Genomic DNA, 23,535 nt, shown 5'->3' on the forward strand with positions numbered 1-23,535 from the left:
AGTGTATGATTAGAACAGACTTCTCCCGATCCGAGTCGGAGCGAGTCGGAGCATATCAAACATGTTTGATATTTTTGAGCAGATTCTGGACGCTATCGTGTCGTGTAAACTCGTCCAGTCGTTAAATGTGCGATACCCAGTTTTTCAGTTGTCATACAAAAATCAGCAGAAGCCAGTCGTCTAGTGTATACTCCCAGTCGTCTAGTGTATACTCCCAGTCGTCTAGTGTATACTCCCAGTCATTTCATAATCTGTTAAGATTGTGAAGGTCTTCTAGTGTATCCAAGGTTTTATTCTCACCGACCTGGAGAGGAACAGGAGCCGACTGTAACCCGCCCGCTGTGTCTCCAAGGAGATTATCGACTCTGTTGACCCCCTGAAGATGAGCTCCAGTAACAACATAAGTGATGTGTGGTAAACTGCATAGTGCATTTTGGATGGAAACGTTATGAGTGACATTGACATGAGCTCCTCTGGTGTCCTTAGCCTACCCCAGGGCACAAACGACACTCTGCTGAACAAGTTCAAGCAGCAGCATCAGACCGATGAGTTTTTCGTGGCCACGCCGGTGCTGGAGCCAGCCTTCGTTATCCAGCACTTTGCTGGGAGGGTCAAATACCAGATTAAGGTAGGAAACCAAACCGGCGCTCGGGCTTCCAGAGCTGCCCTGCCTGGATGATCTGGTGTGATTTGATAGACTTGGCATAAGTCGGCTTCCTGTGGTATTTGATTCCCCTAAAATGGGAGATCTGATACCCCTCATGTTGTTAAATGTCTCATCGCCATCGCATACTGTAAATGTACCCCTCTATCTCTCTCTCTCTCTTTCACTCTACCCCCCTCTCTCTCTGTCTCCACCCCCCCCCCCCACCCCACCCCACCCCCTCTCTCTCTCTCCCTCCCTCTCTCTCGCTCTCTCTCTCTCCCTCTCTCCCTCTCTCCCTCTCCCTCTCCCTCCCTCCCTCTCTCTCTCTCTCTCTCTCCCTCCCTCTCTCTCTCTCTCTCTCTCTCTCTCTCTCTCTCTTTCCCTCTCTCCCTCTCCCTCCCTCTCTCTCTCCCTTTCTCCCTCTCTCCCTCTCCCTCCCTCTCTCTCTCCCTCTCTCTCTCTCCCTCTCTCTCTCTCTCTCTCTCTCTCTCTCTCTCTCTCCCTCCCTCCCTCCCTCTCTCTCTCTCCCTCCCTCCCTCCCTCTCTCTCTCTCTCTCTCTCTCTCCCTCTCTCTCTCTCTCTCTCCCTCTCTCAGGATTTCCGGGAGAAGAACACGGACCACATGCGTCCCGACATCGTGTCGCTGCTGCACAGCAGTGGGCGGGCCTTCCTGCGCCAGCTGATCGGGTCCAACCCGGTGGCCGTGTTCCGCTGGGGCATCCTCCGCTCCACCATCCACATCATCGCCGCCTTCAACGACATCGCCCGTCAACGGGCCGCCTCCAACGCAGGTAGCCGTGTCCCGAGGGACCCTCTCCGTCCCGTACTGTCCCCGACTCCTCCTGGAGCTATGACACACCTCAGTGAGCCGAAAGCGTCCAGTGCCACGCGTCATTAGCACGCTGCTACCCACACAGCGTTTTAAAGCGTCAACACAAGGTGCCTTTGATTTGATTGAGGGTCCCTCGTTCCCGTCTGGTAAAACCCTGCGTCAGCGCTGCAAAATACAGTAGAACCGAGGGTGGAGCTATTAAACATCACGATGCTTTTAGTGTCAGGAGCCTTCAATATACCTTTAACATACTATTACATTCCTATAATGTACTATAACTATAACATACCTATACTGTAACATACTATTACATACCTATAACATAACCATAACATACTATTACATACCATACTATTACATACCTATAACATACTATATCATACCTTTAACATACTATTACATTCCTATAACGTACTATAACATACCTATAACATACTATTACATACCTATAACATACCTATAATATACTATTACATACCTATACCATGCTATTACATACCTATAACATACCTATAATATACTATTACATACCTATAACATACCTATAATATACTATTACATACCTATGGCGTACTATAACATACCTATAACATACTATTACATACCTATACCATGCTATTACATACCTATAACATACTATAACTTACCTTTAACATACTATAACATACTTGGGACAGATACAGTACCTGTGATATCTGAGATTCACACACAAGGTGTTTATATAACAGTGTATAAATCAAAGCCATTTGTTTGTATGGTGAGTGAACCTCCCTCCTCTGTCTTGTGTAGGAGTGAAGAAACGCGTGTCCCGCATATCCATGGCAGAACTGAAGAGAAGACGCAGCTCTGGTCTGGACAGGCTGCCCAGGTAAGATGTCCCCTGGTCTGGACAGGCGTCCCAGGTCAGATGTCCCCTGGTCTGGACAGGCTGCCCAGGTCAGATGTCCCCTGGTCTGGACAGGTGTCCCAGGTAAGATGTCCTCTGGTCTGGACAGGCTGCCCAGGTAAGATGTCCCCTGGTCTGGACAGGCGTCCCAGGTAAGATGTCCCCTGGTCTGGACAGGCGTCCCAGGTCAGATGTACAGCGTTTGACCAAACAGTAGCCACTGCATTTCCCGCTGTCTATGGCCGCGCCCCCATCCAAACCCTAACCCTTACCCCCGGCCCTGAAACAGTCTCCCCCAATGAGAGATGACGACTACAATCGTGAAAAGACCTCTTAACGCCGAGGCTGAGGTCATCCATAGTGTCCTTTTCTTGTCTTCCTTCCTTACAGCCACAGCTCCACTCTGGACTTCTCCTTCGACCGCTCTGACGAGGTTCCTCTGGAGGTGTTCGAGGACATCTTTGCCAACTACGAAAAGAGGAAGTAAGTCATTCTGCAATAAAGGGGGGTTTAGTACTTGGCAGGGCCTCACGCCTGGCAACGGGCAGAGCCAAACGGCGTTGAGCCTTTTAATCACCGCCTGGCTGTCTATCACTCCCACAGGAAGAGGGGTAGCCGCCAGAAGCAGCTCATTCCGAAGGTAAGGTCCTAGTAGAATGTCTCACTAGCCAGAGAAATCAGACAGAAAGATAATAATAATAATTGCCATAATAATCATAATAATCATAATAATAAACTTGAGGTGTACTGTAATAGCACCTTTCATACAAATAAATGCAGCTCAAAGTGCTTTACGACAGAGAATGTACGGAATGCTTCACATAAAAATAGATATAAAATGAACAAAAAGTAGGAGAATAAGATGGAAGATAATAGCAGTATTAGTGACGTATCGAGCGATAAGTCGTTCCCGAGCAGCACTGTTCTAGTGAGCAGCACTGTTCTAGTGAGCAGTACACTGTTCTAGTGAGCAGCACTGTTCTAGTGAGCAGTACTGTTCTAGTGAGCAGTACTGTTCTAGTGAGCAGCACTGTTCTAGTGAGCAGCACTGTTCTAGTGAGTGGGTTGCGGTGTGTATTTCCACAGAACCTGATCGACTCGCGCTCCCTCAAGCACATCGTGGGCCTGACCCTCCATGACAGCACCACCCAGACGGTCCTCCTGCCCCACCAGAAGAAGAAGCCCCCCAGCGTCAGTGCTCAGTTCCAGGTCTGCTCGTCCTCCTCCGGGCGCAGGGTCCAGACTTGTCCACCGCTGTGGTTGTTTGTGTCCGCTAGAGCAAGGGCTTAGACCAACAGGAAGGGAATGTGCATTGGACTGATGCTATATACTGTATATTACACTGTGTGTGTGTGTGTGTGTGTGTGTGTGTGTGTGTGTGTGTGTGTGTGTGTGTGTGTGTGTGTGTGCACTGTATATACACACATTGCACACCATTTTGTATTTTGCACTAATTTGCACTGTCTAATGTTGTCTACTGTACCTATCAGTGTTATGCACCAACTGGCCAAAACCTCCTAGAATGTGTAAAAACCTACCTGGCTAATAAAGCCTGATTGTAACGTCTGGATGTGTTCTGAATTTGATTGTGAAGTCTGGATGTGTTCTGATTGTGATTGTGAAGTCTGGATGTGTTCTGAATGTGATTGTGAAGTCTGGATGTGTTCTGAATGTGGTTGTGAAGCCTAGATTTGTTCTGATTGTGAAGTCTGGATGTGTTCTGAATGTGATTGTGAAGTCTGGATGTGTTCTGAATGTGATTGTGAAGTCTGGATGTGTTCTGAATGTGATTGTGAAGTCTGGATGTGTTCTGAATGTGATTGTGAAGCCTGGATGTGTTCTGAATGTGATTGTGAAGTCTGGATGTGTTCTGAATGTGATTGTGAAGTCTGGATGTGTTCGGATTGTGATTGTGAAGCCTGGATGTGTTCTGAATGTGATTGTGAAGCCTGGATGGGTTCTGAATGGGATTGTGAAGTCTGGATGTGTTCTGAATGTGATTGTGAAGTCTGGATGTGTTCTGAATGTGATTGTGAAGCCTGGATGTGTTCTGAATGTGATTGTGAAGTCTGGATGTGTTCTGAATTTGATTGTGAAGTCTGGATGTGTTCTGAATGTGATTGTGAAGTCTGGATGTGTTCTGATTGTGATTGTGAAGTCTGGATGTGTTCTGAATGTGATTGTGAAGTCTGGATGTGTTCTGAATGTGATTGTGAAGTCTGGATGTGTTCTGAATTTGATTGTGAAGTCTGGATGTGTTCTGCAGGCGTCTCTCACCAAGCTGCTGGAGAACCTGGGGAGGGCGGAGCCTTTCTTCGTCCACTGCCTGCGCTCCAATGCTGAGAAGGTGCTGTACTGTACGGTTTTATATTCATCACAGACAACTGTGAAAATTGAGTCGGACTCAGTAGTTATGTCATTCAGAATACTTTGAAACTGTTATCTAATTGTTTAATGTGTGTATCTGTGCGTGTTGTGTGTGTGTGTGTACGCATGTACGTGCGTGTGGGTGTGTGTGTGCCTGTGCCCATGCGTGCATGTGTGTGTGTTCCTCCCTTACAGAGGGACATGTTCTTTGACGAGAGCCTGGTCCTTCGGCAGCTGAGGTACTCCGGCATGCTGCAGATGGTCAACATCCAGAGGTCAGGCTACGGCGCCAAGTACACCTTCAAGGTACAGAACGCACTAACGTTGACTCTGCTGACCGCCAGGCCTCAGTGCGCTCTGACTCTGCTGACAGACGCCTCAAGTGCACATTGTGTCAATTCTGCTCACTTAAACAAATGATTTTGTCACAACACCCGTATGAAGAGTTTATATTACGAGGAAGCGGAGACATGAATACAAATGAGAAGAGATTATGATGACCAGTTGGTAGGTGTTGTATATTGAGTCTTGCCAAAAAAGTGATTATGTTTCTCTTGGCTGAAGGAGTTCCTGGAGAAGTTTAGAGTGCTGCTTCCCAAGGAGGCGACCACTGCGCCAGAAGATATATCTAACCTGCTCCAGAAGATGGGCCTAGGAGAGACCAGCTACCAAATTGGGAAGACCAAGGTAAGTCCTGTGTATATCAAATTATATTATTAAGCCCACATCGCCCCCAAAACGCGCCAGCACCCACTAACGTCTTGGTTTAGTTGTCAGTGTGAAAGGGTACACTCAGCATTCGGTCCTGTGTCTGCCGACTCGGCAGTTAGGCGCGGGTGTTTCTGGGATCCAGCTCCGATCGGCAGCGACGGAAACATGAACCCCGGGTAGAAACGCTGATGTTCGCCCCGTTTCCGGCACGTTCTCATTGTGTGTGCGGAGGTGAATCTCATAGTAGACGGTCATATCACCTTCCTTATTGTCCAAATGAGCAACTTTTGCCTCCTGCTACTTGTAGATTGCAAGTGACAGTTTTGGACTGTAGTTTATCTGGCTAGCTGAGTGTTTTGAATCATGTGTGGGCTGATTTCATCACGTGTAGGCTTGTGAGGGGCGGCTTGTAACAACGATGACATACATTAAACCTCTTGAAGAAAACGCTTCCAATTCGGCTTCATAAAATATATTTGGTACCGCAATAAACTAGAGGACTGGTACTAGCCTACTAAATAATCAACAACTCCAAATGGCTCAAAAAACATTTTGGTCTGTTTGCTACCAAATGTAGCCTAGTCCACAAGGACAACTGCTCGCGCCAACGTTCATGTGCCCATTCCAGAAGTATTTGCTGTCAAAGTGAACACTGGGTCCCATGGTTTGGCATGTGAAGCTAGCTACAGTAACGAATGAACCATCTTCTTTGTAGCACTAGTAGCCTTCTTGGGACTTCATGTTCTAATGACATGACATTGTGCATGACAAAAGCGCATTGTGTTGCCTATGTGTATGAAATGCGCTATACAAATAAAGTTTGATTTGATTTGATGACGTCCTGCGTTTCTTCCCGGTATCCCCTGAAGTCCTGTGTTTAAAACCGCCGTTTATAGGCGCTAGTCTTGACGTGAAAGGGGTATTGTGAAGGAACAACAGCACTCGTGGTATTGAACTCAGAACGAGCCTGGTCTGTCTGTCTGTCCAGGTGTTCCTGAAGGAGAAGGACAGACGGCAGCTGCAGGACAGCCTCAACAAGGAAGTGATGCGTCACATCGTCACCCTGCAGCGCTGGTTCCGCGTGTGTCTGATGAGGAAGCACTTCCTGGAGAAGAGAGACGCAGCCATGCTCATACAGGTATCTCTCCTAGAGAAGAGAGACCAGCCATGCTCATACAGGTATCTCTCCTGGAGAAGAGAGACCAGCCGTGCTCATACAGGTATCTCTCCTAGAGAAGAGAGACCAGCCGTGCTCATACAGGTACCTCTCCTGGAGAAGAGAGACCAGCCGTGCTCATACAGGTACCTCTCCTAGAGAAGAGAGACCAGCCATGCTCATACAGGTACCTCTCCTGGAGAAGAGAGACCAGCCGTGCTCATACAGGTATCTCTCCTGGAGAAGAGAGACCAGCCATGCTCATACAGGTATCATTCCTGGAGAGGAGAGACCAGCCATGCTCATACAGGTATCTCTTCTAGAGAAGAGAGACCAGCCATGCCCATGTATCTGTGCTAGGCTACAGTACTGGGACAAAAATGTCTCTTAAGACACAGCTCCAGCCTCCAGCCTTGTAGCAGCATTGTCACCTAAAGAACAGCTGTGAATCCCTCGTCCCACAACCCCCTCTGTCTGTCGCAGCGTTCCTGGCGCGGGTTCCGCGAGGAGAACCGCTGCCACGCCGCCACGGTGATCCAGACGGCCTGGCGCTGCTCCCAGAAGGGGTCGGAGTTCATGAGCAGACACGCCGACGCCAAGACACGGCAGGCGCTGGCGCGGAGCCACTTAGGATGCCAGAGGTAACTCCGCCCCCACGCCGACTCTGAGGCCTCTCTAACATGAGGGAGTTCATCTGAACTGTCCCAGGTTAGACTCCGGTGCTAGAAGGGGATTCTGGGTAAAATAAAGGCAGGTCCCTGGCACAAACACATGGAAGGTTCATCGCCATCTCTTGAACTTTGCCCTCAGCACTAGATTATGCTCTTAGTCACTTGTTTAGAAAAGAGATGCACTTGTGAGTTCTGGCGAGTAGTAGCACACTGACTTCCTAAGTTAAAGGCGATTATTGTAAGTCGCTTTTGATAAAAGCGTCCGCTAAATGACTAATGTTATGTCATTTGTTTTGTTCGACTTTTCTTTAGGAGTCAATCCCAGGAGGAGACCAAAGCCGCTCCTGATCTGCAGGAGCCCGCTGGCGGTCAGTCTTACCTCCGCCAGAAGAGCCTGGAGGGCCGTGAGCTGAGGAGGCAGCACCGCGTGGAACACAGCCCCACCAGGAGCCGGCAGACAGGCCCCGAGAATGGCCAGGGCCCCTCCTCCAGGGGCCCCTCCCCGGGAAGGACCCCTCCTCCCCTCCACAGACCCTTCTCCCTCCCCCTGGACACGGCGGCGGGCCGGGGCAGCGAGGAGGAGGAGGAGGAGGAGGAGGGGTCCGGCGGTCCCTCGCAGGCCGCCTCCGTCCAGCGCTACACCATGAGGGAGGACATCAAGGCCAAGGCGGAGAAGTGGAAGGAGAGGAGGAGTGGAGACTCCAGTCCCGAGGTCCAGCGGCCGAGGGTCAAACGCATGGAGGGCTTGTTGAAGTAAGCTGTCAGTTTCTTATGACTTTCTTTTGATATCGGGCTGAATTTACAAATTTGTCTTACGAAGCCTCAGAGCTTTTCTTGCGTTCCCCAGGAGCAAAGGGAAGTCCGTCTCGGTGGACGACGTGTCCAAGCTCAGCTCGTCCGGCTCCGACAGCTCTCCCTCCACAGCCGAGGTACCTCGCCTCAGCGCCGGTCTCACTGCTTCCATCGCGTATCTCTCCATCGCACATCTACACACGTGGCAAAGAAGTCACGTTATACACCACAATCTCCACAACTTTACATTTGTTTTAGAAGGCAGGTGTGTAGGAGGGGATGGATGAATCACGCACACTAACTTGGAATTGATGTGATGTTTCGGTGCTAGACCTTCATCAGACAAATAGTTTTCTATTCGTTTTCTATTTGTCTGATGAAGGTCTCGCATCGACAATGTGCGGGGATCTTTTTGCAACTTTTGATTTATCTACTATCTGTAAAAAACACCTGTCATCAAATCATCTGTCCGACTTCTCATGTGCTGTGTAGCGTTAGGCAACTGCTGGAAATGCTGTGAAATGCTCTTAACGTCATGCTGTTTGTTGACCACCCTGTGTGTGGAGGAGGTGTGGGGCCGGTAGAGCGAGGGTCTCCTGTCTGCCTCTCCTCACTGTGTCTCGTCTCTCCGGCCTGGCCGCTCTCTAGACCACGGTGCGCTTCCGCAAGAGGCCCAAACGCAAGCGGCGCTTAGCCTACGCCCGCAGCGGGCTGATGTTTAACTATGGGGGGTCGACTAAGGAGAGCGACTTCTGGAGCTTCCCCCTGCCCCCCATTAGCCCCATGGGGTCTCGCCAGGGCGGCGTGCCCGGCGTGGACATCCGCCACTTCAAACCCCGGGTCCAGGTACGGCCCGGCAGGCCACAGCGCTGCACGCACGCATGCTCGCGCGGAGGGGAAACGGCCCGGACGACAGCGTCACCGGAGATGCGTGCATGTAGGCTTTTTGCATGTGAGGCGGTTCGGACTCCGCCCCCCTCGCCGCACGCGCGGACAGGGATGCAGCAGGGGGGGGTCTGAGAAACGGAGCGCTCCCCGTATCAGCGCACGGTCGCCCGACTGTCCGGTATCTCGTTTCTGACCTTTTTTGTCACAGTGCTGGTCAGGTTTCTGTTTATGTCAAATAAGTAAACATATTTGGTTTTAGGGATTCATGTGAAATGATGTAACCACATTGCGCCACACTAGCCAAGCATTGAGGGCTTCTCTGTCATTCTCTCCTGGTTCTAATTCGTTTCGAGTGGGTGGGCTAGCAAGGCATCTGTGTAGGGGGGTTTCTATGTGATGACCTTCATCGTTCAACAGCGGGTGATCAGATCAGATCTCAGGTTGACTTCTATTAATTAATAGATATAATATAAAGTAATTCTGGGAAATAACGGAATCTTCATAGCAAACAAAACACACTGCTCACTAATATCTATGGAGTGTTTCAGCGCTAATGTGGGTTAAGATTATGTACGAAGGTGAAACGGCAGGGAATTATGAGTTTATATTAATTTGAGCAAAAAAGGTCAAAGGTCAGGAGGTGGGTGGTCAGGCTGCACTGGACCGTTGCATGACGCCGCTGACTAACCAGGGGGCCGGGGGTTTGCCCAGTCTGAAGACACATCTCCACATCTCCACGGCCATGTGCCTCCAGACGGGCTTCTTCTTCTCTTCCTTCCTGCATTCCTGCCTTCCCTGAAGTCATCTCTGATCTAACATACACGGATGGGTGAAACCGTGTGCTCGCCTGCACAGCTGTTACCAATCCAGTCAGTGTCAGATCAGCGGTTTCCTCCGGGGAAAGGAGGTTTTGAGGGTGTCCATCTGGGCCTTGGTGTCTTAGCTGTCCTATTGGTGGTGGAGGAGCAGGAGGTGTGGGTGTGGCTGCAGCAGGGGAACATGGTTGAGAGAGAGGACTCTGTTCCGGCAGGGTGATGAATGAGCTTCTCAAACACAACTATGGCATCTGATATATATTCAAATAAAATCTTTCCTTTGCAGACATTCCAGGCTCAACTCACTTTCTCTGTTTATAATGCTGCCTTGTGATATTTTGACCGATGTTTGTGTCGTCTTTCACAGTTTCGTACCACCGCAGAGATGACTCCCGACGGGGCTAGGTTCAGCCTCCCGGCCAATGAGAGCTCGAGTCATCGGGATTCTACCCAATCCCAGCTCATCACCCCTGAGAAGTAAAGCCAATTCTCAGTACCTTTGTATTCTTGGATCAGTTTATTTAGGCAGTTCTCTGTCTCCAATGTACCTTGTCCCAGGACCTACCTACTGTACATACAGTACATAGATAGGTAGATACTAGGTAGATATAGATAGATAGATGGATGGAAGGATATATACTGTAGACAGACAGACAGACACAGACAGACAGACAGACAGACAGACAGACAGACAACAAAAAGGCAATCACCATGCTTAACCGTGCTTAACATGAGATGAGAGAGCCTGGGAACAAATACTATTTAGCTATTGGGAATGTGAACTTGAGTAGCCTGCTGCTGTCTCAGTCATTGGGAGGTGATATAGCACAGAGTAAGTACTGCGCTGTATGTACTTAACGTTGCAACGGCTAACCATGGTTAACGCCTGCTCTTCCACAGAATTGGGTTCCTCAGTAAGATCCTGAAAAGGCGCACGCAGAGAGAGAGCCTGAGTCCTGAGGAGGGAAAGATGACCAGCCCGAAAACGCTGTTGGACAGAGGAGGTAGCCCTTTACCACCCCACCCATCCAACACATGTGTATCCCTTCTCAAGCTAAAATAAATAAATGAAGTCTCTTTTCTGCCATCTAGTGGCCGCTGGTAGAGAATGTGCGACTGGGCTGGAATAAACATCTGTTAGAGTTACCTCTACACACTCACACCCTCATCCTCTTCCCCCCGACAGTCATCCCTTCCACTTTCCAGTCGTCCTCCACCTATCACTCGTCCACCCGCAACAGCAGCAGCGGCGGCGGCGTGCGGTCGAACCCCTCCATCAGGATCAGCCGCGCCACGCGGGTTTCCGAGCAGTGGAACGCCTCCCTGGACCGCGAGATCCCAGACACCGACGAGCTCCGCCACCTGGACGAGTTCCTGGGAAATCAGGTTAGCCAAGCGTTGATTTTAACGCGTCCCATCAGTTCTGGCTTTGCACACGCAAAATGCCTAGTAAGTGAACTACCACTATGTTCACAGTGGGGTCATTAAAACATTCTCAAACGTGATACAGTACAGTGCTCACCGGTGACACCAAAGTTATTTAGGCTACTGTACGTGAAGGTGTCGGCAACCGGCCCCAACCAACACCAACCGACTCCAAACACCCAACATTCTAAAGTTGGCAGTTGTTAGAATGTTGGATGGATTTTCAACTGAACTTTAAACTTCCAACATTCTAAAGTTGGCAGTTGTTGTTAGAATGTTGGAAGTTTAAAGTTCCGTTGAAAATCCATCCAACTGATGCCAACAGTCACCAGCAAACATGTCACGCCGATCCGACGTTGGCGTCGGTCGGCGTTGGTTGGGGTGGCGTTCAGACACCTCAGGGTGCGGTACGCGAGTCACCACACACCCCCACGTCTGCGTCCGCAGGTGAACGAGCTGCGCGGCAGGATCAAGGAGCTGTCGGGAACAGAGGGCGTCTTCCTCACGGCCACCATGGAGTTCAGGAACACCCTCAAGAGCATGTACTCCGTCTCTGTGAGTTCACCCTTCGTTTACCTCAGGGTCGTGTCTAGACCTCCCCAAGGGGCGCTACCTTGAATGGAATTAGTATTATGTGAATGAAATTTCAGTCTCACTAATGTTACCCACACCATTTGTTCTTTTCTTTGCTTTCCTACCTGACTGTTGTTCTAACTTTGTAGTTCGTTCCCCTAGAATCAGTCTGTTAAAACTACAAATTGTTTCTGTGTGACATCACTTCCCTGTCCTCTTCATCCTGAAACTGAATGTCACTTCCTTTCTCACGTTATAAGATATCACTGACTGAATATTATATGACACGTATGTTTATCCAAAACGATATTTCACTTTCATCATCTTCTGACCTGGTTAACCAAAACCACAGTCTGTAGATTTAAATCCAGAGGAGAGTAGCTAGTGTTTTGTGGGATGGCTAGTGCAGTTGCTTTTATCCAGACGGCCAATTCTTCATCTCTCTCTCTCTCTCTCTCTCTCTCTCTCTCTCTCTCTCTCTCTCTCTCTCTCTCACTCTCACTCTCACTCTCACTCCCTCCCTCTCCTGGCTAACAGAAGCCTTGCATAGGCTACCGGGGTTTGATGAAGGGTTACCAGAACAAGGTGACCAGCCTGGCAGGGGCCAAGCAGAAGAACGAGATCCGGCTGGTGGTCAACCTGTTCCAGTCAGTCCTGGACGGCTTCATCAGAGGGGAGATCAAGAGGGAGGTGGCCGAACCTGCCAAGGTACCGTCCTGCGCTCGAGATCAATACAGATGTCAATTCATCTCCCTTCAGTATGTGTATGCATTTAGAAGGAAGTGTACGATCGGTCTGCAGTTGTCCTTAATCTGAGCCTCTTACCAACTTGTTACAGAGCCCCAAAAAGCCACACAAGAAGCGAAAAAAGGATATGTGTGTAAGTTGTCGTTTCATTACGACCGCCATCTTAAGAGTCGTTTGTAAATCCAGGTACTACAGTATATAGCAGCCTGGCTGAACATGTGTTGGTCTTTGTTCTCTCAGCTGAACAATCCTCTAGATCACATGTTCAGCACGTACCAAGTCAACATCATGCAGTCGTGCGACCTCTGTGGCTCCTACATCTGGGGAATGGAGAAAGCCTACATGTGCAGCGGTGAGTACAGAACAGGTCACTGACGCACGGAACATCCTGTACTATAACCTAGAACACTCAGTCAGAACCTAGAACACTCAGTCAGAACCTAGAACACAGTCAGAACCTAGAACACAGTCAGAACCTAGAACACTCAGTCAGAACCTAGAACACAGTCAGAACCTAGAACACTGTCAGAACTTAGAACACAGTCAGAACCTAGAACACACTGTGACATGCTTACCGACTCGTGTGTTCTCTTCCCCTCTGCTAGCGTGCAAATTAGTGTGTCACAAGAAGTGCCTCACCAATATCATCACGGATTGCATAACACGTGCCAGGAAGGTAAGCTTGTACAGTTGCTGAATACACCAGTGGACCTACAGTGTGGAGGAATCAGTGTCCGTGTTAAAAGCTGATCATTTTCTGTGTGTGTGTGTGTGTGTGTGTGTGTGTGTGTGTGTGTGTGTGTGTGTGTGTGTGTGTGTGTGTGTGCGTGTGTGTGTGCGTGTGCGCACAGAACGACGGCATCCACGGCTCCCTCCACTTCGGAGTGCAGGTGTGCGTCCTGACGACCAAGGCCAACCCCGTGCCCATGGTGGTGGAGATGATGCTGGAGCACGTGGAGATGAACGGTCTTTACACCGAGGGCATCTACCGCAAGTCTGGCTCCACCTGCCGGGCCAGGGAACTGCACCAGATCCTGGAGACCCGTAAGAGCTCCCAGCCTGCCGCTGCTCAATGTCCAACTGCTAAAGGTCATATCGACAAGATTTCTATGTACTGTAGGCTAATAATAATAATAATAATAAAGATATCCACAGAGTTTTTAGAAAGACGCAGAATAAAAGTATCCCCCCCGCCCCCCTCCAAAAAAGAGTCTGAATTTATTAATTTTAGAAATGTTGACTGGTTTGACAAGAGCGTCCTCTGTCGGGTTTGGAGCCCCTCCAACAGGGCTGGTGAGCCAACAGTACTACGACGTTGGTACCATGCGGTGTGTTGGGAGGCGGGATCTATCAGGGGTCCTAAATACTATTGGCTCTCGAGGCTTTTTTTAAATTATTTTTTTATGATAAAAAAAAAAAAAGACTGGTCCACATCGAAATCTTGACTACTGCACCTTTAAATTAAATCCATCAGTATACAGTGCATAGCTTTACACACCTGAAGCTGTTACTGTATGCCCTTTTCATTCCTTCCTTCGACAAGAAAACTTTACTGTCCATTACATTGGACAATAACGTTTGGACAATGAGATGAAAAGTTTCATTATTAAAGGGCAATGCTCGTTTTTGACAACCTGGACCTTATTTACGACATATTATAAGAAGTTTGACTCACCGAGATCACTTTTGTGTAGTTCGGAGGCCTGTAGAAGAAATTTTAAATCCAGCGCGAGCCAGTATATCCATGTAATGGCGGTGATCGGGGCAACGAGAATGCAGTTTCTCAAAATCTATTTTCGGCCGCTAAACGGTTGTTTTCATCAATCAGATTGGATGAATCGACAGTTGAGATTCCTCAATGCGAGGCATTGTTGTTGTTTTCAAATACGGGGTCTTTAGCCTCTGTAATATGATCTTTACACGCCTTTCCCCACTTGCTCCAGCACGCATGCGCACAGGCCAGCGCGCAGACTGGCTATTGTCCGGCTCACATTCTCTGCGCTACGATCGGATTGTTGCTGACGAATGACGACGACAATATTCTCGGCACCAACAACGATCGTAGCGCAGAGAATGTGAGCCGGAGAATAGCCAGTCTGCGCGCTGGCCTGTGCGCATGCGTGCTGGAGCAAGTGGGGAAAGGCGTGTAAAGATCATATTACAGAGGCTAAAGACCCCGTATTTGAAAACAACAATAATGCCTCGCGTTGAGGAATCTCAACTGTCGATTCATCCAATCTGATTGATGAAAACAACCGTTTAGCGGCCGAAAATAGATTTTGAGAAACTGCATTCTCGGTGCCCCGATCACCGTCATTACATGGATATACTGGCTCGCGCTGGATTTTAAATTTCTTCTACAGGCCTCCGAACTACACAAAAGTGATCTCGGTGAGTCAAACTTCTTAAAATATGTCGTAAATAAGGTCCAGGTTGTCAAAAACGAGCATTGCCCTTTAAGAACCTCTCATAATCTGCTTCAACACAGGACAGGGATTTAATCTGGTGTTCTACAGTACATAAACATCTTTGTAACGTTCTGTCGTCGTTGGACGCGTTTTCCCTTCCGTTTTTGTCACAGAACCCGAGACGGCGTTGTTAGAGAACTACCCCATCCACACCATCACGGGTCTGATCAAGCGCTGGCTCAGAGAGCTGCCTGACCCGCTGATGACCTTCACGCTTTACAACGACTTCCTCCATGCTGTGGGTGAGTCTTCTGCGTACACACAGGCCCAGAAGCGTCATGCTGTGGGGCTGCGGTCTTGTCAGATCGCTCGGATCAAGTTTGACGTACGACTGGCCAGATAACTCCTGTGAAAATGTACTTGTTCTTTATGCACAGAGCTGCCGGAGTCATCGGAACGACTGAGAGCCGTTTACCAAAAGCTGGACGAACTTCCCTCAGCTAACTTCAACACACTGGAAAGAATCATCTTTCATCTTGTCAAGTAGGGAGCGTCTCTTCATATTCCATTCTAGCTCTGACATTGCTCAGCAGGTGCTGCCGAGCCCACCTGCACCCTAAAGCATTTACAGTTCTAAGAACCTATTATATTTTTATTTTGCTACTCTTGCACTTTGGTTTTAGCACTAGATTATGCTCTTAGTCACTTGTTTTAGAAAGGAGATGCACTTGTGAGTTCTGGCGAGTAGTAGTACACTGACTTCTTACATTAAACTCAATTATTATAAGTCGCTTTGGATAAAAGCGTCTGCTACTGTAAATGACTGTAATGTAATGCACTTCCTGCTACATCACCGGTCAGCCATGTTGTTGTGAGTGTGAAGGCCTGCGTCAGAGCCTGGGTCTTCTGTTCCAGAGTGGCAAAAGAGGAGGAGCACAACCGCATGTCGGCCAACTCGCTGGCCATCGTCTTCGCCCCCTGCATCCTGCGCCCCCCCGAGACCTCTGACCCCTTCCTCGGCATGAAGGACGTGTCCAAGACCGCCATGTGAGTTCGCCCGCGCTCTCGCGGTCCCACGGCGGTCTTTCGCAGAGCTAAAGCGTAGCTAACTAGCGGCGGGGGGGAAAGGCGCAAACGTACGGCGCCAAATTAGTCCCAATTTTGTGACATTATACTGCACGCTAAATTACCGAATTAGGTTATCCGAATTAGAAATAGGTTACATCCACATATTTTCAACACGTGTGTGTGCGTGTGTGTGTGTGTGTGTGTGCGCGTGTGTGAATCACTCCCTCGCCCTGTTGTGTCCCAGCTGTGTGGAGATCTTGATCATGGAGCAGTTCAGGCGCTACACTGAGAAGATGCAGGAGATCCAGCAGCTGGAGGACGCCGAGGCCCAGGCCATCAACCAGCTCCGGCTGAAGAGACAGAACACGGTGAGAAACGCCGTCTTGTCATGAACGGCCACCAGTGATGACCAGTGTTTTAACAACGATCCATTTTATGATTGTTGAAGACTGTTGAAGTCACTCAATTTAAGTAGCTTTTTGATGGTGGAAAGTGTTCGTTTCAGGACGCGTTCAGGCGCGTCTGTGAGTCTGTGGACCCGACGTTGAGCCGTACGAGCGAGTGATGGTGGACACAATACCGACGACAGTCACGCCCGCTAGATCGGGCCCTGACCGCAAAGTCTTCTGGGTAAATAACTGAAAACATTTTCCCCTTTGTACCGTTACGCACTGCAGGTCCAGGAGAAGCCGTCCTCAAACTTGGGCTTGCCTCGTATCGAGTCGGAGAGGTCCCTCATCGAGAGGATCAAATCCATCAAGCAGGAGAAGTGAGTCACGTCCGCACAACTGGTTTGTTGTGGCTCAGCTGGTGGAGGCATTGAGTTTGACTTCAGTTTTTTTTCTGTACTCTCTGTAATGAGGCGGCTGTAGCTCAGTTGGTAGAGCGGGTCGTTCAGTGATCGAAGGGTCAGTGGTTCGAATCCCAGCTCCAACTGTCTACATGTCGAAGTGTCCTTGAGCAAGACACCTAGCTCCAAATTGCTCCCAATGAGCAGGTTAGCACCTTGCATGGCAGCTTCCGCCATTGGTGTGTGAATGGGTATATAAGTGCAGTCCATTTACCATTTACCATGTAATGTCCTCAGGTTTCACTGGCCCAGGGTAAAAGGAAAATAAAAATGAGTCCCTGGCTTGTAGGCTAGCTTGATTTCCATCCAAAAACGTTTTCTTGTTTCCGCGTGTTCACAGGAACGAACTGGCCTGCCGACTGCCCGAGCTAGAGCAGGACAACTCTGACAACGACAACCTGGACTCTGAGTCGTCCATGAGCTCAGACAGTCTTCTAGAAGACCGCGTGGCGAGCCTGGACTCGGAAGGTCAGTAGAGAGGTACGGTATGGACACCATCCTCCATCCTCTTATGAAAAATCATCGTTTTAGAACAGGTTTTATAGTACTGCTTTCTCACGGCCAAATTCACTAAAACGTGTTATAGCTTATGTCATTCTGTACAGTAGCCCTACTGCATACAGTTGTTAATGATTCATGGAACTGTAACTTATTTACAGACAAATAATACCTGGGTTTGACATAGGATAGTTGTTGTTTCTCTGATGTCTTTTGCTTGGTTTGACTTGCACACTAATATGTGGTGTCTTTAGCAGGAAAGGTAAACACACTACAGAGGGCTCAGAAGCCAGAGTGTCCGCCCAAGCCGGCCGGCCTGGCGCAGAGAGTACGAGGGGCGATCGGCCACCCGGACAGCCCGAAGGCGTGGACGCCGTCCGACAGCCTCCCAAGGCGCCGCATAGATGTTACCCAATCTCTATGCATCCTCCCTGGCCAGGATGACCCTTCCAACCCCCTCTCGACCTCCTCCTCCACCACCAACCACCACCAGCCCGCCATCAAAACGTGCCAGAGTTTTGACGACCTGGACATCCCCTTCATAGACGAGGACATGTGATTATGGAACGAGTAGACAGGGTCCTCCGGAGAGGACGGGTAAGGCCTCTGGAGTATGAGTAATCAGAGTGTTATGGCAACGTGAACAAGAACCAAGCACTTCCTGTACCTCGGCCAATATTCTGTTATGTTCAATGCCGCTGTGGAGAACGACTCTTTTTCAGAGGTCTGTGGGTCTGTAATGGATGATTAAGGACTGATACTTAACGATTTTCTCTCCAGAGAGAGAAAATGAACATGGCATAGAATTGGTATATCAATATATCACTGTAATATTCATATGCAAAGGGTGTAAAGTAAGACAATCCACCACAAGCTAATGAGATGTGCTTTTGATTTAAGCCATGTTCCACAAATGTACATATTATTCATTCAAGCATTTTGAGTTTTTATCTCAGAAATAGATTTTGTCTTAGAAATTTACAATAATATGAGGAGAACCAATTCATTTTGAACCTATCAAAATGTATTGTATTCCACTTCAATCTTAAGACATGTTTTCACCAGTGCCTTATTTACAATGGATCACTGATATGCCTGAGCATTTGGCATCTTTGCTTATGTGGTACTAGGCAGGGGAAGGCCTTGCTCTTTTGTTTAAAGGGGGATTTCTTCATTATTTTTTTGTAATTTCCCTGAAAATTAAAGCGATTGTGTTTTGCACAGTGTTCTCCATTTGCCATCAGGTAACCTGACAAGATTGTATTTAGGGTTATCACTGGTTATTATGTTATCTTCAGTTAGAAATGCAATTTTATTTCTTAATAGAAATTGTGAACCTAAAATGTATTTTTGTTGTTTATTGTCCCATGTCGTATGTGAGTTGAGGAACTGTTTCAGTACTGTTTCTCCGTTGGAAGAACCGAAAAGAAGAAACAAGCTTCCTTGCTGCCGCCTCGATCAACTAAAATCACATTATGAGTTTAGTCTTTTTCTCCCCGAGGCACCTTAAACGACTCCATATTTAAACTACTAAGCATTGTTTTTTCATCCAGCTATGCATAGGCATTTTGAGTGAGGGGATCCTGTATGTTGTGTTTTATATATTTTCAACCAAAATGATTTTGGTTTTGATGTCTTGCACAGAAATAAACTGACTTTTGAATGAATTGAGCCTAGACCCACACTACTTTGCTTTGTCTATCAATATACAATATCTTGTATTGATGAGGTCCTTGCTTTGGTTGTAGGATAACCTGTTATGAAGACAGCTACCCAAATCTATTGATATCTAGCTGACATTACAAGTAAGCCTACTGTGCACCTACTGTAGCAGGCTATAGTTATAGACTATCAAAGTGTCACACTCTTTCATACACGTAAACCAACCCTAGACGAGCTCGGAAACGCAGCAGGTTACAGTTGACCTGCAGTAAGCTATTCTGTTTTCATAGTGGAGTCTGTTTAGCTTACGTCAACATGACTGCTTGTGAATGTAGCCTACTGTGCTTCTCGTCCAAAAAGGGTTTCCTCCCTTTGTTCTGGCAAACCCACAATGATGCTGACAAACTACATGTAATAAATGAGTACAAATGTTTTGTTCAAACTATCAAACCCAGAGTTTACTTTGCCTCCCACTAGAGCCCACCAATTGGTGAAAGGTTTTGTGCCAGAGAGGCGGGTTCCTTGTTCAGGAAGATGGGTCAAAACTGAAATGCGGGTAGCTAATAATTTAGCAGTAGCTAGCTTGACGAGTGCAAGGCGTAGTAGAGAGAGGGGCGAGCTAAAAAAAAAGAGGACAGGAACGAGGAGATGAGAGAGGGATGAGCAAGAAGAGAGGCCTTCCATTGTACATGTCCGCCTCTGTATCACACGACCGGGTCCCTCAACGGCTGAGGTTCGACCCCGAGCGTCCCCCCGGCGTGCATCCCCCTCTCACTGCGGGGAAGCCACACCTGCCGAGATCTTCTCAAGGTACTTTGATCCTGAGGTTCTCCAGGTCCTGTGTGCTAACACCCACGAGTATGCAGCGAAGACGCTGGAGGCTGGGGAGATGTTCACGTGGATGAACGTCACCCTAAAGATGAGGCGTTATATAGGCATGCTGCTCTACATGTCTGTGGTGCATCTCCCCAAGATCTCCGACTACTAGCAGAACAACATCTTCAGCGTGTCCTTCCCTGCCACCGTCATACCCCGGGAGCGGTTCCAGGATATCTCCTCCAACATCAAACTCAGTGACCCAGAAGAGGAGGCCGAGGATGAGCAGTGCAGGGGCGCAGACGACCATGGCCGCCTCCAGCGGGTCAGACCTTCTGGAGATGCTGAGGATCCGGCGCTCGTCTCTGTACTATCCGAGGCAGCACATCTGGGTGGATGAGAGGATGGTTCCCACCAAGGCCAGGATGAATATAAAGAGGTCTATGAAGGCCAAGTCAACTAAGTAGGGGCTGAAGTTTTTTGTGCTGGCAGATGTCAACGGTTACTCAACTGACCTCAAGCTGTCCCAAGGGAAGTCGATGAGGCATCGGGAAGGGGCTGTCCTTTGATGTGGCGTCACAGCTCATCAATAAGGACTTCACCCAGGCTCGGGGTAAAGGATAACCCCTCGGCCCCGAGCCTGGGGGGGAGAGGAGAAACAACTTTGCCCAAACGAAGAAGAATAAGGTAACAAGGATGATTTGTGTTGATTGTTGAAAGCACCTGAATGTTTACCTGAACCTGTGAAGGACCCAACACTTACTATACTAATAAATCAATTTATTTATCAGTCTGTCTGTCTGTTTATATATCTATCTAGGTGATGGATACCAGAGGATCCCTGTCCCCAGACCAACAGTAGTGGTGGAGTACAATAAGCACATGGGCGGAGTTGACACATCCAACTCCGCCCACAGGAAGACGATGCGCTGGCCTGTCACCGTGTCTCAGCACTGCGTGGACATCGCTGTGACAAACAGCTCCATCACGTAACAGGAGATCTATCCTGAGCAGAGGCCTTTGTGGTGGAAAAACTCAGTAGCAAGGTTCTTTGGAATGAAGTTGAATGCCGAGCGCCAAAGATTAAAACAAAGTTTATTAAAGGAATACCGGTACAAAGGATTCTCTCGAGAGAAGGACCATTCCTCAGAGCAAGAGTGAGGGAACGAGCCCCGAGACATATCTGAAGTTGATACTTATAGGATACACATCATGTCAAAAGTCACACCCAGGAATACAAGAATACAAGTGTTATTAATGATACTGTCATGTGGGTGTTTCTCACTTCCCCAAGAAGGAGAAGTATGCACCGACCCCGGCAGGCACCAGAGGCCATAAGTCAAGGAACAGTCAAGACTAAAACTGTGCCTGAACAGGTCAAAGCTAGTTTCACATCCTTATCTGGTAACCCAGACTCCACCCTCTCGCCAAGACACTGTTATTAGAATAGCATAGGAACATAGGAAAGCACATCTGGCAACAGTCCTAACAATAGGCCCCCTATGCCCACCCCAGAGGTAGGGATGAGCACATGCTAGAGAGCACCAGTGTATGACTCTGAGGAAATGGATTAGGGACATTAAGGAAGGGAAGGCCCATATATGGTCAGGGTCTTCCCTGTAAGAGTTTCAGCACACAGAGTACACAGAGTATACAGAGTACATTCTGTTCTTATACTGATATGATAAAGACCATGCAAAAACACAATTTCCCATTACACCTTCCAGGAGGAGCTCTCTGCCCAGCTCCTCGGGGTTTGCCTCCACAGCAGACCTCTGACCGCCCCCAGCCAAGGACCAGCTGGCTGTCCCCATCAGAGCTGGACAGCCAGAGTCCGAGGCAGCCACTGATGGCCGACGACGCTGCGCCCTGTGCGAGAAGCGAACACCCTGGAAGTGCGAGGCATGTCATCAGGTCCTGTGTCACCAGGTGGACAAGAACTGTTTAAGGGACGCAAGGGTGCAGCTGTGTGATTGAGTACCTTAAACCACAAAAAAACTTTTTTTTTTTAATATAGTTTGTATATAGTTTGTACATAGTTTAAAACTTAAAAACGTGAAATACAATTCAGTTTGTGACAATTTTCTTATTACTGTTATTACACATTTATTATACATACACTGGAGATGAATTATAGCAAGCAACTGTAAGCTGAAGTCTTCCTGGTAAAATGTGCAAGCAATTAGTCCTGAAACATGTTCTGCATCCTTGATAGCCAAAACAGCAATGCATTCAGACAACTATTGAAAATGTTTGTTTTATTCAGTTTTCCTTCTAATCACTAGAATGGTCATAACTTTTGAACAATAGATGATATCTCTAATCTGTTTTATTCTGAATCGCCCACACATCTGTTCACATTTCATACACTGTAAGTTTAGACTTAGCGTGTTAGTAAAATTGTTTAAAATGCAGTTGTTTGATGAAATATTATACAGTCGAAAAAGATTTATGTCAAAATTGTTGCCTCAATCTTTTTGGCAGAATTTCTTTTTTTGCTGCTCAGAATAGACCCATAACCAATAAGATTGCTTGATTTCTTAAAGGGGTAGTGTACTATTTTGGACATTTAGGCCTACAGTATTTGTGGTCTGTCTACCATGAACCTGAAACATAGAGACCATAATTTCACTGATCGTTCCAGTATTGAGCTACTGTAGCTGCAGTTTTATACAGTCTCTCACTGGGCTACAATGGAAGTCAATGAGGCATATGCAAATGCATTGGAAAACTGATAAATGTGCTTTTCTGAAAGCACAGGGTGTAATCTCAACAGCCTCAGTATGCTCTCCTGTGAAATGTATCGCAATCTGACTATTTTTGTCATGGCTTGGACATAAGCATTCCCCTGGCGCTTGTTTTCACTGCTCCCACAGAGGACTATGTGCAAGTCATGCCAAACACCTAAAATATTCAGATTGTAGTATGTCCCAATACATACAGTAAGAGTTGACTGAATCAAGTCCTCCTGGAACTTGTCCAGAAAGCTGCTTCTCGCCTGAGAACCACCCCAAGTTCTCCCACACAACTTCCCTTCTCAGTTCCCTACGCTGGCTCCCTGTAGCGGCTCGCATCCAGTTTAAAACACTGGTACTAGTCTAGGGCAATTAAAGGAACAGCCCCCTCCTACCTCCAGGTCAGGGTCAAACCCTATACCCCATCCCTCCCGCTACGCTCTGCTACCTCTGGGCGACTGGTTGCCCTGTCACTCTGAGGCCCCTGTGGTCAATCAACATGGTCACGGCTCTTCTCTGTCCTGACACTGCAGTGGTGGAACGAACTTCCCACTGACGTCAGGACAGCAGAGTCGCTGCCCATCTTTTGTCGCAGGCTCAAAACTCACCTCTTCAAGAATGAAGCACTACCACGATCCTCCCTCTTAAGCACCTATTATATTTTTGATTGCTATTCTTGCACTTTGCCTTCAGCACTAGATTATGCTCTTAGTCACTTGTTTTAGAAAGAAGATGTACTTGTTAGTTCTGGAAAGTAGTAGTACATTGGCTTTTCCTACGTTAAATGCAATTATTGTAAGTTGTTTGTTAATGTAATGTAAAGGATAAGTTCACTATTTTGGACTTCTATTGAGTAAACTTCAATGTGAGGTCAGGATTTGTAGCCTAATTGTGATCAGATGCAGTTTTATGGTGAACTAGTTCTGTTTCAAACGGAACAACATTAGGTTTATGATGACTACATTTCTCAGCAGAGCATAGTGAGACTG

The 23,535-nt window shown here is 48.0% G+C and overlaps 1 protein-coding gene across 1 annotated transcript in view; it reads left to right on the forward strand.

The window, feature by feature from the left end:
• LOC311315970 (myosin IXb) overlaps positions 1 to 18,959 on the forward strand; it is a 30,459-nt gene extending 11,500 nt beyond the window's left edge. The window contains exons 12-40 of the mRNA XM_084446701.1: positions 487 to 628; positions 1,242 to 1,437; positions 2,268 to 2,346; positions 2,755 to 2,847; positions 2,968 to 3,004; positions 3,451 to 3,573; positions 4,631 to 4,711; positions 4,927 to 5,037; positions 5,296 to 5,418; positions 6,431 to 6,580; positions 7,082 to 7,239; positions 7,582 to 8,022; positions 8,117 to 8,198; positions 10,132 to 10,241; positions 10,665 to 10,768; positions 10,951 to 11,150; positions 11,637 to 11,744; positions 12,300 to 12,470; positions 12,601 to 12,642; positions 12,750 to 12,861; positions 13,115 to 13,185; positions 13,361 to 13,553; positions 15,091 to 15,219; positions 15,355 to 15,460; positions 15,833 to 15,964; positions 16,230 to 16,353; positions 16,663 to 16,754; positions 17,176 to 17,303; positions 17,591 to 18,959. Of these exons, the coding sequence (XP_084302827.1) occupies positions 487 to 628; positions 1,242 to 1,437; positions 2,268 to 2,346; positions 2,755 to 2,847; positions 2,968 to 3,004; positions 3,451 to 3,573; positions 4,631 to 4,711; positions 4,927 to 5,037; positions 5,296 to 5,418; positions 6,431 to 6,580; positions 7,082 to 7,239; positions 7,582 to 8,022; positions 8,117 to 8,198; positions 10,132 to 10,241; positions 10,665 to 10,768; positions 10,951 to 11,150; positions 11,637 to 11,744; positions 12,300 to 12,470; positions 12,601 to 12,642; positions 12,750 to 12,861; positions 13,115 to 13,185; positions 13,361 to 13,553; positions 15,091 to 15,219; positions 15,355 to 15,460; positions 15,833 to 15,964; positions 16,230 to 16,353; positions 16,663 to 16,754; positions 17,176 to 17,303; positions 17,591 to 17,892 (3,940 nt within the window). The 3' untranslated portion in view covers positions 17,893 to 18,959. The remainder of the gene's footprint in view (positions 1 to 486; positions 629 to 1,241; positions 1,438 to 2,267; positions 2,347 to 2,754; positions 2,848 to 2,967; positions 3,005 to 3,450; positions 3,574 to 4,630; positions 4,712 to 4,926; positions 5,038 to 5,295; positions 5,419 to 6,430; positions 6,581 to 7,081; positions 7,240 to 7,581; positions 8,023 to 8,116; positions 8,199 to 10,131; positions 10,242 to 10,664; positions 10,769 to 10,950; positions 11,151 to 11,636; positions 11,745 to 12,299; positions 12,471 to 12,600; positions 12,643 to 12,749; positions 12,862 to 13,114; positions 13,186 to 13,360; positions 13,554 to 15,090; positions 15,220 to 15,354; positions 15,461 to 15,832; positions 15,965 to 16,229; positions 16,354 to 16,662; positions 16,755 to 17,175; positions 17,304 to 17,590) is intronic.
• The last annotated feature ends 4,576 nt before the right edge of the window (positions 18,960 to 23,535 follow it).

The sequence above is a fragment of the Borostomias antarcticus genome, assembly GCF_949987555.1.
Source record: "Borostomias antarcticus genome assembly, chromosome: 12".
Taxonomy (NCBI): Eukaryota; Metazoa; Chordata; class Actinopteri; order Stomiiformes; family Stomiidae; genus Borostomias; species Borostomias antarcticus.